This window comes from Vipera berus (assembly GCF_964194415.1).
Source record: "Vipera berus genome assembly, chromosome: 4".
Classification (NCBI taxonomy): Eukaryota; Metazoa; Chordata; class Lepidosauria; order Squamata; family Viperidae; genus Vipera; species Vipera berus.
The window spans coordinates 12,984,709-13,002,626 of NC_138206.1; the positions used below are offsets into that span (position 1 = coordinate 12,984,709).

Below are 17,918 nucleotides of genomic sequence, written 5' to 3' on the forward strand. Positions count from 1 at the left end.
GGGAAAAAAGTGATGGAAGTACAGGTAGTTGTCAGTTCGCTTAGTGACTGTTTGAAGTTACAATGGCACTGGAAAAAGTGCCCCCCCATGCCACAGCCAAGCAAGACACCTGCCTTCTGGGCTCAGAAGTACCAGGATCAGTGCTGAGCTCCAGCTAGAGCCTGGCGCTGATCCTGGCGCTTCCGCTGAGCCCTGACTGCCCTGCAGCTCCAGCCGTCTCTCGCTCAGGCTTGTGCGGTGCTGCCACCGGTTCAGCTCATTCCCCTCCCCCGCTACCACTTTTCTAGGATGGTCGCGTACCACCTGCCAGGTGCCAGTGTACCACAGGTGGTACCCGTACCACTGGTTGAAAAGCCCTGGTCTAGAGACTAAAATGTATGAAGAACTGTTACACAATTTGGGTTTGGCCAGTAGAGAAAAGAAGGACTAGGGGTGACATGATGGCAGTATTCCAGTGTTTGAGAGACTGCTACAAAGAAAAGGGTCAACTTATTCTCCAAAGCACCAGAGGGCAGGACAAGAAACAATGGTTGGAAACTGATCAAAGAGAGAAGCAACCTGGAATTAAGGAGAAACTTCATAACAGTGGGGACAATTAGTCAGTGGAACAGCTTGCCTCCAGAAATCGTGGGTGCTCCAACACTGGAGGCTTTTACGAAGAGACTGGACAGTCACTTGTCTAGAATGGTGTAGGTTCTCCTGCTTGAGCAGGGGGCTGGACTAGAAGACCTCCAAGGTCCCTTCCAGTTCTATTCTGATTGATTGGCCTGGCCTCTTTTTTACATTTTGCATAAATAAAAAATACAATGACCTAGAACTCAAGAGTGCTTTTTTTTTCAAAAGGCAACTGGGCTGTTTTTTTGTTTGTTTTTAATCGTCAGTACCTATCATTACATTATGGTTTTTTTAACTTGAATAAAGTTGAGAATTATTTGTAATTGCTTTGCAGAGTCCTGTGCAGCCAAGCAGCAGACCAGCTTTTTCAGCTTTCCAGCAAAGGAGATCTCGAGCACTGCTTCATTTCTACAAAAATCTGATGATTCTTCAAAGCGTCTCAGTTCTCGCCCCTCTTTTGAAGAAACGGATTACGATGGAAGCAAAATCCAGGAAATAATAAACAAATACAAAAAGGATTTCGGCTGGTCATCACTGAGTAATGTATCTTCTGGCCATGGTAATGTAATTAGAAGATAATAAATGGAATATTCCAAAGCATTCTGTTCATTGTTTCCCATGGAATATACGGTTTTTATTGTGTGCAGTGAATGTGATTGTGGGAATGTCCCACAAACTTTACATCATACTGCGATGGACTCCCCCCCCCCCCAAAGGTTCCCTGGATCTCTGCATGAAGTACATCAGCTTGAGAGTGCACTGCTGTCCAATTGCTAAACAATCTAGATATCTGGGCATGAGTTTAGCCACCCCAGTAACTGCTCATACATAATTGAATGTTATATACATAATTTTATTCATTGCTCGTGCTTTATGTTTTTAAAATAATTCACTGCTCTGATGTCTTATATTTTGATAGACCTTTCACAAGCTGTATTTGTGAATTTTTTATGCATTAATGCAACATTCTGTTAACACCATGCAAAGTACACACACACAACGTGTAGTGGATTAACAGAATTGTACTGACACAATAGACCTGAAGCTATGTCAGTGAAAAATTATTGTTTTAATATTGCATTTTTAAGTTGCTGTCTCTCTCAATTTGTCATCTGGAAAGATTTGCATTGAGTTGGTATTGCCTGTTGACACAGTGTTAGAATTTTTTTTTTAGTATTGGCCAAATTTTCCTATTATGTACTCCAGGTGCTGTTTTACTCGCCATTTTACGATTCCATTTTACTACACAATAATTAGTTTGTTGTCGTGGGCAGAGGAGGCAGGGTGTTGTGCACATAAGGTGTTCCAAATTAACATAAAACTTCTCCACTTCCTATGCATCGCTGGTTGGACCATGGTCTTGGATCGCTGTACAGGTAGTCTTCAAAATGCGACCACAATTGAGCCCAAAATTTCTGTTGCTAACTGAGACAGTTGTTAGGTGAATTTTGCCCCATTTTACGACCTTTTCTTGCCATTGTTGTTAATTGCTGCAGTTGTTAACACATCTGTTAAGTGATTCTGGCTTCCCCATTAACTGTGCTTGTCAGAAGGTTGCAAAAGGGGCCCCCATGACCCTGGGACACTGCAATGGTCATAAATATGAATCAGTTGCCAAGCATCTGAATTTTGATCATGTGATCATGCCACCATCGTAAGTGTGAAAAATGGTCATAAGTCACTTTTTTCAGTGCCATTGTAACTTTCAACGGTCAGTAAAAGAATTGCTGTAATTCAAGGACTACCTGGCTTATTAATTGGCTTGCCTTGGAAGCAGAGTAAGAGAGTTATATCCAAGCACTGACTTTTATTAACAATGACGGCTCCGTCATTTTGCCTATTGTTTTCTTACCCACAATATCTATCTATATCTATAGATATAGATATATGTATGTATGTATGTATATATGTATATATACACACGTGTGTGTGTGTACGTATATGTATATTTTTGTGTGCGTGTGTGTGTGTTTATATATACATATATATACATATATATATATACACACATATATATATATATGTATGTATATATATAGATGTATATATATAGATGTAGATGTGTGTGTGTGTGTGTGTGTGTGTATTGTTAGTAATTTACACAAATATATGAACTGTCCGGTGTGACTACAGCCTGTTCGATGGCCTTTGAGATAAGGCTGAAAACAGGAAATAAAGATTTGCCCCATGTTTGGGGCCTAGCAAGGTAATCTAAGAGGTAACATATGACACATATTTCTCCCCTTGCAGAAAGCTAACAAAGCGAGAGAGAACCTGTGGCTCAAGAAGTAAAAACACTGCCTAATGTGCAATTAGCCCAGGTTCGAATCTCAGAAGGGTATGACTGACTGATGAAGACTAATGAGTCAGAAATGCATTTCAGACTCCCTAAATTCTTTCTTAGTAATTTACACACACACACACACACACACACACACACACACATATATATATATATATATATATATATATATATATATATATATATATATATATATATATATATATATATATATCCCATATTTGGGCCGACGAGGTGCTCAAAACACGACAGACAGACAGACATTTCACTTCATTTAATCCATAGATTCCCAGAATGTCAGTGTTCATTCTTGACACTTCCCGTCTAACTTCAAGTTTGCCTTAGTTCATTGTTCTGATGTTCCACATAAACAGTGGCATGCGCTATTTTCTTTGGCTTCTTGGTACATCAGCAGTTGGACCACCTTTTGACTTTAATCCAGCCACATCATAGGACCAGTGTCACTCATCCTCATCCTTGCACTGTTTTTTTCAGTAGCTTGTTGGATATTTTCCCATCTGAGGGTTCATCTACCAGCATCACACTAACCTTGTCCTGGATGGGAATGTCTATCCTGTTTTCTTGGTTGAGCAGGTTGCCATTTCCCTTTCCAGTGCTTTGTATTCAGTCTGACTATCTGTTATAACTTGGTCATCCTAGGTTTGTGTAGTTCCCATGGTGACCACAAAGTAACAAGCCACAAAAGTAAACACTGAAACAAACCTGCGTGGTACCGTCTGAACTTCCGTTTCATTTGTTTTAGACCCAGCGGTTGAACTCGATGCTGCTGATATTGAAAGAAATTTTCCAAATTTTCACCGAGAACTTTTTCAGCCTTTGAAGCCGAGTTTTGACTTTGATATCTGCTCAACGCTTTTTCACTGCAGAATATCTCAAAACAGCAAAGACTTAAGCAAGGTATTTTGGAACAGAGGAAAATTGGGAACGTGTCTTCTTTTAAAAAGTCAGCTCTGGCTTAATGATCTTTAGAATACATTCATGAGGGCAAATAGGTAACTGCGGTTATGACACTTTTGCCAATGAGAATTAAGAAGTCAGCACACAGAATGTATATATATATAGAGAGAGACAATTGTGGTTTATTTCCATCATGGAAATCTCTGGACAAAGTGCTTTGGTCAACATCCAGATAATGTCAGTCATTCTCTCTTCTACTGTGTTGTTGGTTTATAAGAGGATAAAGGAATGAGTCACTATGATATCAGGATAGACAGTTTACAACATGGAAATGCAAAAATAAAACAGTGATTTAGAGCAGCAGTCCCCAGCCTTTCTGGCACCAGGGACCAGTTTCAGAAGAAAAATTGTCTTCCGGGGAGGGGATGATTTTATGTGCAATCTAGATCCCGCATGTGCGCAGATGAAACTTCACTTGCTCGCCTGTCGCTTGCGTGGCCCAGTTCTTAACAGGCCACAGACCGAGTTCGGTCTGCAGCCCGGGGATTGGTGACCCCTGATGTAGAGAGATCAGAGTTGGGCTAGGAACCATTCAAGTCTCCCTTAGTGCTGATAGCCTGATGGCATCTGAGGCTTGTTCTCAGCTAGATTGATCCAAATTCATCATCCCTGCCCTTAAAATATGAGCTTCCCCCATGGGGAAGCCTATATTGAAAATATTGCAACCAATCTTCTTGTCCAAAAGAAATATATGGGTGGCATACAAATTTAATAAATTATTATGGTCAGTCCTACAGTCAGCCAGATGTTTAGACTGCATTTGGCATATTTTTATCCATCCGTTCTTCTCAAGAACCTTGGATAGGCAGATGTTGACATTTGATGGTATTATTAATATTATTATTGTTTTGTTATCCACAAATGGAATGTCTCTGTTGATGAGATAATTAAATAATAATTAAAAAACTATTTTGTATTCCTGAGTATTTTCCGCATAATTCTACTATTATTTTCTGGCTGGAAGATGAAAGTGCTTATTGTCTGATTTTCTTGCATCAGTGTCATTTGTGTCATAATGTTGCATAGTTGTACAGTTGACTTAACAGTTTTGTTGCTACATGAGAGTTGCAAAACTGTTCTGCCACTATTTGAATCCCAGTTATTCCGATTCTACCACAGTATTGGTAGCATTTAGGTTAAGATGAGAAAACTCCAAAAGATTTTAGCATGCCTTATGAAATTTTCATGCTATCCCTTGATTCTCCCCTGATGCATTTTTATTCTATAGATTTCAGATTTATCTAAGAGTCAAGATTTAACAGCTTCTACTCTGGAAGAAGGAAGCAACAGTACTTTATTTCTTAGCAGAGGAAAACTAAGCAGTTCTCAGCCAAAGGAACAGAGTAATGAAAGGATAAACCAGCCAAGGCAAGGTAATTGTTTAGTCCTTTGATCTTTGTAGTCAGGAAAATATTTTTAAAAATTAAACATTGCTGTTATTAACAAAAGGGGGGATATTTGAATAGGTGCTGACATATTTCTGTTTGGCTTTGAAGTTTAGGTTCTGTTTGATCCGTGCTTCTCTGATTTAGAAATTGAGTAATTGATTTTTCCCAACAGATTTTACACAGCAAAGATATTTCTTATATATTAATGATTTGCTTTGATTTCTACAGCTCTCTCCCCCTCCCCCCCATGTCAGTACAACTCTGGGCAGCTCACAATTAAAATCTTAAAAACGTTTTAAAACAATAGAACAATATTATATTGCTAAGCAAGACAGAAGAAACATTTGACAACAAACCAGTTAGCAGATGTGTTGATTTTTTTGCTCACATCTCATAGCTTCCATGACATTTCCATCTGGCACTGAAAAATAATCATCATGACTTGGCTAATCAGACCTTGGGGGGGGGGATTTTTTAGTGAGGAATTATAGCTTAGTAGTAGAGTGTGTAGAAGAGTAGAGTGTGTAGAGTAGTAGAAAAAAGGGACGCGGTGGCTCAGTGGGTTAGGACGCTGAGCTTGTCGATCAGAAGGTCGGCAGTTTGGCAGGTCGAATCCCGAGTGCCGCGTAACAGAGTGAGCGCCTGTTACTCGTCCCAGCTTCTGCCAACCTAGCAGTTCGAAAGCACGTAAAAATGCAAGTAGAAAAATAGGGACCACTATGGTGGGAAGGTAACAGCGTTCCGTGCGCCTTTGGCGTCTAGTCATGCCGGCCACATGACCACGGAGACGTCCTCAGACAAGCGCTGGCTCTTCGGCTTTGAAACGAAGATGAGCACCGGCCCCTAGAGTCGGAAACGACTAGCACGCATGTGCGGGGGAACCTTTACCTTTACCTTTACCTTTAGTAGAGTGTGATTTTTCCCCCATAGAGTCAGTCTGTGAGATCTTGAAAGTTCTAGTAAGGCCTTTGCTTGAGATTTTGAACGGGACAACCATCTGGCTTTAGATGAGCAGATGATTTGACCTGCTAGAAGACTACTTGTAATTTATTTTTAATATGAGTAATAATTGCTCCTTCTCTGCTTCAGTCTTTTAAAAATTCAGTAATATGCTGAATTTTACTGTAGTTAACTTCATATAAAAACTGGGTGTTTTTTTTTTGTTTTGCCATTTCTCAGCTGTTCAACCAGTGGCCAAAGAATTGTCTGAACCCTTATCTCTGGAAAGTACCTTGCAGAACAATAGTTTTGGTAAATCTGGAGCCTTTAGTTTCAAGCCTGAACAAAACCTTGAGCTAAGCAAGAACTGTTGGGGGGACCTTGTAGTTATTTCACCCGAGACTGGATCATGTGAGGATCTGCAAGACGACGGTGACTCTCGCTATTTCTGTTCGTCCATCGAAAATTTTTGCAGCCTTACTCCAGTTGATGATCAAACCTCCATTTACGAGACGATTCCAAATTCTGGCACAAGGAAAAGTACTCACGAGAGGACAGAATTGGCAAAAGAGGGCACTAGCTCAAGGGCCGGGAGTCTCTGCTTCGTTGAACTAGCCACAACGTCATCCAATGACAACAATGAAACGGAGACCAGGAACAGATTAGTCAAGGGGGATGTAGAAACTGACCTGACGGGGTATGCTTTAAATTCCACGCAAGAGCAGAGTTTTCCAAGATCGAAGGTACTGCTGGCTTGGCCTCAAGAAATGAACTCTGGCAGTCCCTTTCAGAATTCTGCTCGGGAAATTACCAGCGAGCCAGCCATGTTTCCACAATCAAATATGGATGTCATCCAGGCTAAAAGCTCGGATTCCCGTTTGTCACAGTGCAGCATCCCTGTTTGGGTGAGTGGCCTGAAATGGAGACTCCTGGGTTAAATGTAAGCCGTCCTATTTAGAGACGATATGAAATGCACTGTTTTTCAGCTCACAAAAGCTGATTAGTCTAATTAAAAGATGAAGTGTAATAAATGAAGGTATAAAAATAACACCATTTAGTAGACACTTGCTCACGTGCCAGTGGAAAGAACAACAACAAATTAACAGACATTTTATTTTATTTATTTATTTTATTTGGATTTATATACCGCCCTTCTCCCGAAGGACTCGGGGTGGTGTACAGGGCAGTTAAAACACAATATACAAAGTTAAAAATAAATTAAATTAAATTAGCCCCAATAAATAAATCACATTCTAAAAATTTAAAATTCCAATCCCTCAGTCCAGGCCGGCAAGCTCAAATAACCAAGTTTTCAGGTCGCGGCGAAAGGAGCGAAGGTCGGGAGCCATCCGTAGCTCAATAGGGAGCTGGTTCCAGAGGGCAGGCGCACCCACAGAGAATGCTCTCCCCCTGGGGGCCGCCAGTCGGCATTCCCTGGCCAACGGCACACTGAGGAGGCCCTCTCTGTCGGAGCGCACAGGACGATGGGAAGTTAACGCCGGCAGAAGGTGCTACCATAAATAATCCGGACCCACGCCATAGGCTAAATAATGTCAGAGCTAATCTGATTTCCCAAAGAGGATGGTCCGTGATGGGGTAGTTCCATACTGAGGGGTCCTGTTCCATCAATTTAAACTCTTTTGGTGGTATGGCTCACGATAACGACCTTTTGCCCTAAAGCAGGGTTCTCCAAACTTGGCCACTTTAAGACTCGTAGACTTCAATTCCCAGAATCCCCAGCTAGCATGGCTGGCTAAAGCATTCTGGGAGTTGAAGTCCACAAGTCTTAAAGTGGCCACGTTTGGAGAACCCTGCCCTAAAGGGTTGGGATAGAATTATGCAGTTCTTGGGGGAAATGCTTGCCTCTGGCAGACAAATGTGTGTTTTTGTAGAAATGCCAATTATTTACTGTTTCCTGCAATTTTTAATTTTTTAGGAGACCCTTACAGGAAGAGGCATTATGGAAGAGCCTGACCTGACGCTAGTAAGCTCTAACGACATCAGCACTGCCGAATCAGAGCTTATGCCCAGTGATCATTTTGAAGTTAGAGACCGTCCCCAGGTAAAAATTTGGGGGTGGTGTTCTGTCCCAGCCTACAACAGGCTCTGTTTTTGTGTCAGGGACAACCCCTTTTTCCTTTTTACAGTCAATAGGCTGGAAAAACCCAACCCAAATTTATTTACAGTTCAAACAAAAAAGCAACAGAATATTTCCTTCAATAAATGAATCAAAATATCAAACAAGAATCAACAAACAAGAGTTAAACAGAAGTAGCAAGAACAGACCAGGACTCTCTCAGAATGTCTTCAAACGGTTGCCTTCAGCAACCAGCCCCGCCCACACCTTCCCCTTTTATTATCAGTCCCAAGGCATGGCTTCTCAATGCCTTCTCCTCCTCTCACTGAGTTGCCTCATTGATTTCTCTGCTCTGCTGGATTGCCTTCTGCTTCTAGCGTCTGAACAGATTCACCTGTGACTCTTCTGAGTCCAACACCTCCTCCTCACACAGCTGAGCCTCATGAGGAACATGACTGGAGGGGCCAGGCTGAGAGTCCTGCAGTGCATCAGAGCCTCCCTCCGACACCAAAGGCTCTCCAAACCCCTCCTCCTCAGAGTCATCAGACTCAGCTGCTGGGAGCACAGGCTGACACTGAATCACAACAGGTGGGGTCGGGGAGTGACAACACACATTTTAATTTGGCCAAAGATGAAGAATGCTGGAATTATCTAGAATAGAGCGCTTTGAATTTGTTAGACCTTTTTGCTACTTCATAAGGTAATATTTGGCAAACTGCTTAACAATAACAACTGAGACCAGGATGGCTGTCACTAAGGCAAAGGCAACATCACCTGACCACACCCCTTAGCGATGGCAATCCTGGCTGCTCTTGTAACCTTAAGAGGCACGGCTTGATTTGACGAAGGCTAGAGAGTACAAACTGTGCAGGCAGCAGGCTGCAATAGGGAGGAATGACTTAGAGCCATCCTTGCCAGCTTTGTCTTTGCTTGTGGAAAACCACAAGGAGGCTTCAAATGGCAATCATACGACCCCGGCTCCTTGCAGCATAATAATGAGCCAGGTACCCAAGTGACTGGATCACTTGACCACAAGGTTGTTGCCAGGGCAGGGACTTCAGAGACTACTTGTACATCCATTTTGTCAGCCCTGAACTGTCACTGAACAAATGGACGTAAGCTGAGGACTGCCTGTAATTAACGCCCCAAGGCCATTATATTCCAATTGAAAAGTACTTTTTTATTTAGCTTTAGCTATTCGTTGTTTTAGGTGCACATGCCTCCCTTTAGTAGCTTTTCTTTTTAATGCATCAACCCTCATTACGCCGACAACACATTAACTTACTGTATTTACTTATTATTTTTTGACAGAGCAGAGGATTTTTCCCACTAAACCCAGAAGTGGATGAATTTCCCACTCAGTTGGACTATCCACCAGCAGTTCCAAGCCCTCAAAATGATCCTGACCAAAACTCCAAGCCAAGAGGTAGTATGTATGCAAATGTACGAGTGCAAATCCGAGCCTGTTGATATTCAGAGGTCATAGCAGCTTGAATTAAAAACTGTAATACTCAGGCAGATAATAGTCTTGTGAATGAAGGCAAATGTACATGTTCCAGGAAAATGTGGAAAGGATACAATCTGAGTCAGTCCCTGGGAGCAAAGACTTACAGTTCCAAGCCTTGGGGCTCATGCTGGAGCCCATTGTCGGGGGAACTTCTCTCTCTCCAGAACATGTGCACTGGGCTGTTCTACACGTTGTAATTTTATGGTGCCTGGTTGTGTGTGGCTTTTAGTCGTTAATTAGGCTGTTGATGGCTGGCTCTTAAGTTGGCTTATAGACAGAGAAGTTCCCTACGGATGGGCTTCAGCAGAATCCCAAACCTTAGAACAGGGGTGTCAAACTGTCCAGATGCATCATGTGCAGGCCATGCCTGCCCTGGCTCCGCAAAGGCAAAAAAACGTCGCGGCATGTCACTTGACGCGATTGAGTTTGACACCCGTGGCTTAGAAGATTAAACCTTTGGTCTTGGTGACTCACATTGGATCCTGCAGATAATAGTCTTGCTGCTGCTTCATTCATCAGATTGTTACAACATTCTCCAGAGTCTTGCATAGACACCCCCCCCCCAAAAAAAAAGAATTTTAGTAAGACAGCTTTACTGATTTTCCTCTAAAAAGACTTTATAACATTTCCTGTATCAAACCCCATTGAGTCACTACCTTTGTATGCCACACTAAAGGAAAACTGCGCCGAGCACATTCAATGACTGTTTTAATTACACTTGCATGCTTTTGCATTCAGGGTGCTTTTGTGGGTTCAGTCTTGCGTAAAGTCTGATCGTAATGCTTGCAGTAACTGACTCTTGATGTTAAGGCTGGTTTGCTAGTATTATTGCTATGCAAAAGGCTTCGAACTCAAAATCATTGCTAGGAATGTTACAAGCGTGAAAGAGCACAATTTTGGGTTGGAACGCTTCTGCCCTGATTAAACAAACTGTTTTGTGTTCACACCGTTTCAAACCCCAACATTTGCCTTTAAAATGTTTTGCACATCCGTTAGCCATTAGCGATAAGGAGTCTGATCATTGTTCCTTATTTTCCATATTTATAAATGGTTATGCTCTTTATTTATTTATTTATTATTTATTTTATTTTATTACATTTATATACCGCCCTTTCCCGAGGGACTCAGGGCGGTTTACAGGGTAATTAAAAACCAAAAATACAAAAGTTAAAAAACCAAGTTTAAAAAAGATTAAATTTATCCCTGTATAAATAAAACCCCAATTAAAATAATTTAATCCTCAGCCTGGGCCAGAGAACTCGAAGAGGCAAGTCTTCAGGCCCCGGCGGAATGAACGGAGGTCGGGGGCAGTCCTCAGCTCCACTGGCAGCTGGTTCCAAAGGGCAGGCGCCCCCACTGAGAAGGCCCTATCCCTGGGTGTCGTCCGCCGGCAATCTCTTACCGGTGGCACCCTGAGAAGACCCTCCCTGTGGGAGCGCACTTTAGAAGTCTTTTGCATAGTTTCTTGCCCTCAAAACGTATTATGATTCTTGTTACTCAGTTTATTATATATTTTTGAAAATAACAGTGCTTTGTCTGGCTGGGTCTGAAGTTGTTGCAAATCACACTTCCTATTTGTAAAATGCATCTTTTTTTCCTCTCACAGTAATATTGTCAGAGCTTGCCCCTGTCCACGGCAGCCTGCAGGAATCATTTTTGGAACGGAAGAAAGATTTCATTGAGAGATCTTTGAAAAGGGTGGAGAAACTAAAAAACCGAGAGCAAAGCTCTGAAAAAACCCAGAGTAAGGCACCGCCACTGAAAAAACCACAACTCCACAAACGAAACGTGAACTGGACACCTCACGGTAATTATCAGCAAACAAGTATAAATTGAGGGAATATGAAATCCGGACAGTCATTTTGCTTGGGGCCTTTGCAATCATCCAAACAATGAGTTGTTTAAAATTAACTTGTGACTATTGTGATTTGTAAACATTTCGTGGAGAGGGCAAGTGTGCAGGAACACATGGGCAAAACCCCCACGTCTTTCTGTAGTTGTTCTCGTGTCTCAGTTTTATGCCAAGATTGGGAGTCATTTGCTGCTTGATGTACAATGAAAAGCAGTGGAGGAATTGCTTTTACCTCTTCTCTCTCCTGAAAGATTGTCTAATCTAAGCCTTGTGTTTCATGTGCCCCGGTTGGATTCTAGCGGCAGCTGTTCATCTTTTGAAGAAAGTGGAAGAAAAAAGGTGCTCTCCAGTTGACAGGAAAGCGGCCGCAGCACAAATGCAGCAACGGACTTCAAGGTATTACACACACACACACCCAACTGCAGAGAAATTTAAACCAATGCACTTTTTAACAAGCCATGTAATTTTAGCCGAAAGACCCGCCTTTTGATTTTGACTTTGAAGGCCGTAATCAGCACCTTGAGTTGCCCCCTGAAGCTTTACTGGCAGTCAGTGCAACCTTGTGAAGCAAAGGTGTCAATTTGCTGATTGCAATGCGTGCAGCTGCATTCTCGGCTGGCTGGAAGTTTCAAGGCCAGTCCCACACAGAACATTATTGTAGTAATCAAGCCATGAGGTGACTGGAGTGTGAGTGATGATCTGAAGAACCTCCCCATTTAGGAAAGAGTGCAACAGATGAAGCTGGGCAAAGACTTTCAAAGCTGCCCAGAAGCCTTGAATGGGGAAGGGCGACTCCATTCCAGGATAAAGATGAAATATCCCCAAATATCCACAGCTATTCTGGCCCGGTAAAATTGAATTCAGCAGCATTTCCCTCCACATCCAGACCCTCAAAGCCTTCAGGCACTTTGGACAGGATGCTTTTTAGTTCTTTTCCTACATTTCAACACTGAATTTGTAATTGTCATGGCAGAAACAAACAAGTGGACAAGGCTTAAGTTTGCACTATAATTGCAGGTCTTTCTCTCTCTTCCCCCCCCCCAATCAATTTTGAGGTTGTTTAACCGCATTGTGTGTTGGCATTTTGCTTCTCTGTTTAGCACCCTGATAATACTGGGAAGTTCAGTCTAGAATGGGACTCTGCCATAGCAATAGGAAGGGTTTTAAACTTACATCTATCTGGGCAGTAGTTGGTATTTCAAAAAAGAAAGCACAAACACATATATAGGTATAGGTCAGGGGTAGGCAACCTTGGCTCTTTTATGACTTGTGGACTTCAACTCCCAGAATTCCTGAGCCAGCCACGCTGAGGGGAAAAGGGAGAGGTTTCCATGCTGAACCATGCTGGCTCAGGAATTCTGGGAGTTGAAGTCCACGAGTCATAAAAGAGCCAAGGTTGCCTACCCCTGGTATAGGTTCTCCTGCTTGAGCAGGGGGCTGGCTGGACTAGAAGATCTCCCAAGGTCCCTTCCAGCTTCGCTTCGCTTCTATTCTATTCTTTCTATTCCTATTTCTATTCTATTTATTCAGTTTATATAGCTGCCCATCTCATTCTGTGCAGCTTACAATAAAATACATGAAATACACAATATAAAAAAAGCAAATAAAAATAAAACACCTAGCCAGTCAGCCAGCCAGGAGACAAGCTCTGTGATATATCCAGGAACCAAAGCCAAGTTTCAAGGCCTTGCGGAAGGCCAACAGGAGTGGGGCCAATCTAACCTCAGGAGGGATGTTGTACCAAAGGGCAGGAAAGGATTTCCTTCTGGATTGCACCAGAATGCTCTTCTTGACAAGATTGGGTACAGCAGGTGGGAACAATTGGGGAGGATTAGTCCCCACGCATTTCCACTAGAACAGGGGTGTCAAACTGCCGGCCCACGGGCCGGACGCATCGCAACGAAACCGTGCCCACCCCATTGCTGGCAATGGGGAAAAAGCTCCGATACGTCGCGCGACGTCACGAGTTTGACATGCCTGCACTAGAAAGCCTGGGCCTAGGCATTGCTGTTTTTACTGTTATCTTGACCGGAAATTAGAAATTCTCCCGAACTATTGCTAGTCCCTTTGCACAAAGGATTTCCTTACGAATTATTTACTGGTAACTGGAACAACTGTTTTATTTCTTTCATAGACTCTATAATAATCTGGCGGAAGTGAAAAACAGAAAGGAAGAGAAAGACAGAAAAGAAAATTATGCCAGGAACAGGGAAAGAGCAAAAGAATTTCAGAAGGTAAAACATTTGCAACTGAATATTCCATCCCAGGATCATCATCTCCTGCGGCTGGTCTTCCGTTTTGCCACTCCCCACCGTGGGGGTGCTGAGCCAATTAGATGGTTCCACCCCAGGCGCTTAATGGACCCTGAGAGGTTCCAGGCAGCACTGGGGTCCCCACCTGCCTCCTCTGCTCACAGCTCGGCAGATGCCTTAGTGGAAGCCTGGGAAAGGACGGCCACGAAGGCACTTGACCGAGTTGTACCCTTGCGGCCCCTGACCCGGCGCAGATCCCAGTGGGCTCCATGGTTTTCTGCGGAGCTCCGGGAGATGAAGCGTCGGAGACGGGGCCTAGAGAGCGGTTGGAGGTCCAGCCGATCCGAATCCGATCGATTGCGACTAAGAACCCATATTAGGTCTTATCTCGCAGCGATGAGGGTGGCGAGGTCTAACTACTTCGCTGCCCCCATCGCGTCCGCAGATAATCGCCCGGCCGCCCTGTTTAGGGTGACTCGCTCCCTCCTTAATCAGGAGGTGAGTGAAGAACCCTTGCAGGGGCGTGCCGAGGAGTTTAGTCAACATCTGTCGGACAAAATCGCTCGGATTCGGACCGGTTTGGACTCCGACTGGGCAGAGTGAGACGATCAGGACACGGGTGGTCTTGTCAATGTTACCTGGGAGGAGTTCGATCCTGTAACTCTGGAGGAAGTGGACAGGATTATGGGGAGGCTGAGCTCCACCACATGTTTATTGGACCCGTGCCCTTCCTGGCTGGTTTATGCAGCCCGGGAAGGGACACGAGGCTGGTTCCAGGCGGTTATATCTGCCTCTTTGGGTGAGGGTAGTTTCCCCGCCGCCTTGAAAGAGGCGGTGGTGAGACCTCTCCTCAAGAAGCCTGCCTTGGACCCGGCTGTGTTAAATAACTTTCGTCCGGTCTCCAACCTTCGCTTTCTTGCGAAGGTTGTTGAGAGTGTGGTGGCGCATCAGCTCCCTCTGGTCCTGGATGAAGCGGATTATCTAGACCCGTACCAATCGGGCTTCAGGCCCGGGTACAGCACGGAGACGGCATTGGTCGCGCTGGTGAATGATCTCTAGCGGGCTCGGGACAGGGGATATTCCTCTGTCCTAGTCCTATTAGACCTCTCAGCGGCTTTCGATACCATCGACCATGGTATCCTGCTGCGGCGCCTCAGGGGATTGGGAGTGGGAGGCACGGTCCTTCAGTGGTTCTCCTCCTATCTCCTGGGACGCTCGCAGTCGGTGTTGGCAGGGGGGCAGAGGTTGACCGCGAGGCCTCTCGTTTGTGGAGTTCCTCAGGGGTCGGTCCTCTCGCCTCTCCTGTTCAACATCTACATGAAACCGCTGGGTGAGATCATTCGTGGCTTTGGAGTTGGGTATCATCAGTATGCTGATGATACCCAGCTTTTCATTTCGACCCCAAACCACCCCAGTGATGCCCTCGACGTGATGTCCCGTTGCCTGGAGGCGGTCCGGGTCTGGATGGGGAGGAACAGGCTTCGACTCAACCCTGACAAGACTGAGTGGCTGTGCGTACTGGCATCTCGCATCTCGGGATATTCAGGATATACCACCCCTCTCTATGGGGGGGTGAGTTATTACCCCCTGTAGATAGGGCTCGCAACTTAGGAGTCCTCCTAGATTCACAGCTTTCCCTAGAAGACCATATAGTGGCTGTGACTAGGGGGGCCTTCGCCCAGGTTCGCCTGGTGCGCCAGTTGCGGCCCTATCTAGACCGGGATGCCTTACGTACGGTCACTCATGCGCTCGTGACCTCTCGTCTTGACTACTGCAACGCTCTTTACATGGGGCTACCCTTGAAGACCACTCGGAGGCTCCAACTGGTACAGAATGCAGCCGCGAGAGTTGTGTTGGGAGTTTCCCGACACTCCCATGTCACACCTTTGCTCCGCGAGCTGCATTGGCTTCCAGTTGTCTTCCGGGTGAGGTTCAAGGTGTTAGTAATGACCTATAAAGCCTTACATGGCATGGGTCCGGAATACCTTGGGGAGCACCTGCGGCCGGCGTCAACTTCCCTCCGCCCAGTACGCTCCCACAGAGAGGGCCTCCTCAGGGTGCCACCGGTCAAAGAATGCCGACTGGTGGCCCCCAGGGGGAGGGCGCTCTCTGTGGGCGCGCCAGATTTATGGAACCATCTTCCGGTCGAGTTCCGGATGGCGCCTGATCTCCGCTCATTCCGGCGTGATCTTAAAATCCACTTTTTTGAACAAGCTGGTCTGGCCTGATAGGATGGGGTTGGGTTTTATAAATTGGTCTTAATTTTAATTTGTACTAATTTATTATGGGCATTGCTATTTAATTACTTTTAATAATTTTTAATTTTTGTATCTTGTTTTTATTATGTATTACCCTGTTCACCGCCCTGAGTCCTTCGGGAGAAGGGCGGTATACAAATTAAATTAATAAATAAATAAAAGTAAAAGCAAAATTTTAAAAAAAAAACTTAAATTTTGCTGGTTATAATTCTTTTAATTGTGAATCAAATTGACTGTAAGCTTAGGCATCGACTTAAAACAATATTTAGCATGAGAGGAATTCATCCTGTTTGCAATGCAGAAAACCAAATGTGGTTGGCAGCAAGCGCCAGAAGTAAAATCATTTTAATACCATATTGTTTCGTATTGTGTCTTTATCCAAGCAAGTTTAATTAAACAGTTATGTTTTTCCATTGTGAACAAAGTTCATGAAAGCTACCAATATATAATAAAGGATAAAATAAGTCAGTTCCAATTAACGAGCAAAGCTTGATGTTGCCAATGATGCTGAACGAACGGCATAACCAGTCCTGGAAGTCCCAGCAGCCACGCCGTCACGATTGCCATTTGCAACCTTCCCTGCCAATTTTCCACAAGCAGTTCAGTGGGGAAGCCTGTAGAGAAGCTTGCAAGTTGCTTATGGCCCTTTTTCTCCTGAGCCCTGGAGTAGAAAATCCCAGGCTTTTAATATTTCTCACACTACTCCCCAGCCTACATCCAATTGCCACAGCACTTTCTGCTTCACTCACCCACCACCTTCCAGCCGCCTTTGGAGCCACCAGGCACTTACGACTTCCAACTGGCTTCCCTACTGACAACTTGTGGGAAGCCAGCAGGAAATTGCAAGTCAGTCACATAAGGTTCTTGCTTTTAAAAAGGTGGCCTTTTTGTTTTAACGACAGCAATGAGGACTGCACTTTAGAAACACAATTCCAGTCCCGATTTTCGATAAGCAAAGGCCGATTTAAAAGGGGGGGGGGTAAAATGTGCAATATCCAAAAAGATTACCCACATATCATTGTAGCTGTTCAGGAGTTTGGCTCTCAGATCTTTCTGTCACCTGTGCCACATTTTGGTCACTTTTAAACTGCTAAGTGCTGTTGCTGTTATACTTCTGCCATTTATTCGTTGCTGAGATTATTTTCTTTCCCCTTCCTTTATAGAAAACATTGGAAAAACTACGAACCAGGAAAATCAATTTGAAAACCTAGTATTTTGCAGATTCCCACAAATGGAGGATAATTTTATCAGCGTTGAATTTGAGGTCTCCTTGATAATTAAATTATGTGGCAGAATTTGAGATAATTCACATTTGGTATGGATATCCTTGCAAATTTTCAAATGCTGTATATAGACCATTGTCTCCAATTATGGCTTTTCAATTCAAGATTTTTATTTTCAAATGTCATGTGTCTGCTTTTTGTACTATTTTAACTATTTATAATAAAAAACCTTCATTTGCAAAAAATGTAGAACATTTGCCAACTCATTCCAAAGCCATGTTCATTTTCACTTGCCTTTAAAAAAATTGTGCCGTCAGAATGGGAAAGGGAGATTTATGGTCAGCCTCCTGCCAAACAATCCAGAAGATGGAGAATGGAAACTAGTTGAAGAATCGCAAAAGCTACCTTTTAAATTTCAGCTGCCAGTAAGAGAAGACACTGAACACAGCTTGTACTTTTTCTTAACCTGCCTATTATTGCATTCATGAGCAGTATTATCTCTGAGTCTACTATGTTGCTTTCTAGAA

The 17,918-nt window shown here is 43.7% G+C and overlaps 1 protein-coding gene across 3 annotated transcripts in view; it reads left to right on the forward strand.

Moving 5' to 3' along the window:
* Window positions 1–17,707, forward strand: part of CEP295 (centrosomal protein 295) — a 61,636-nt gene extending 43,929 nt beyond the window's left edge. For 2 of the 3 annotated variants that reach the window (XM_081326906.1, XM_081326907.1), the window contains 10 exons: window positions 950–1,174; window positions 3,681–3,835; window positions 5,124–5,268; window positions 6,463–7,127; window positions 8,159–8,284; window positions 9,611–9,725; window positions 11,413–11,613; window positions 11,958–12,054; window positions 13,793–13,892; window positions 17,332–17,707. In XM_081326906.1, the coding sequence (XP_081183032.1) occupies window positions 950–1,174; window positions 3,681–3,835; window positions 5,124–5,268; window positions 6,463–7,127; window positions 8,159–8,284; window positions 9,611–9,725; window positions 11,413–11,613; window positions 11,958–12,054; window positions 13,793–13,892; window positions 17,332–17,379 (1,877 nt within the window). In that variant the 3' untranslated portion in view covers window positions 17,380–17,707. The remainder of the gene's footprint in view (window positions 1–949; window positions 1,175–3,680; window positions 3,836–5,123; window positions 5,269–6,462; window positions 7,128–8,158; window positions 8,285–9,610; window positions 9,726–11,412; window positions 11,614–11,957; window positions 12,055–13,792; window positions 13,893–17,331) is intronic. The other variant, XM_081326905.1, reaches the window with a different exon arrangement.
* Window positions 17,708–17,918: the final 211 nt, after the last annotated feature.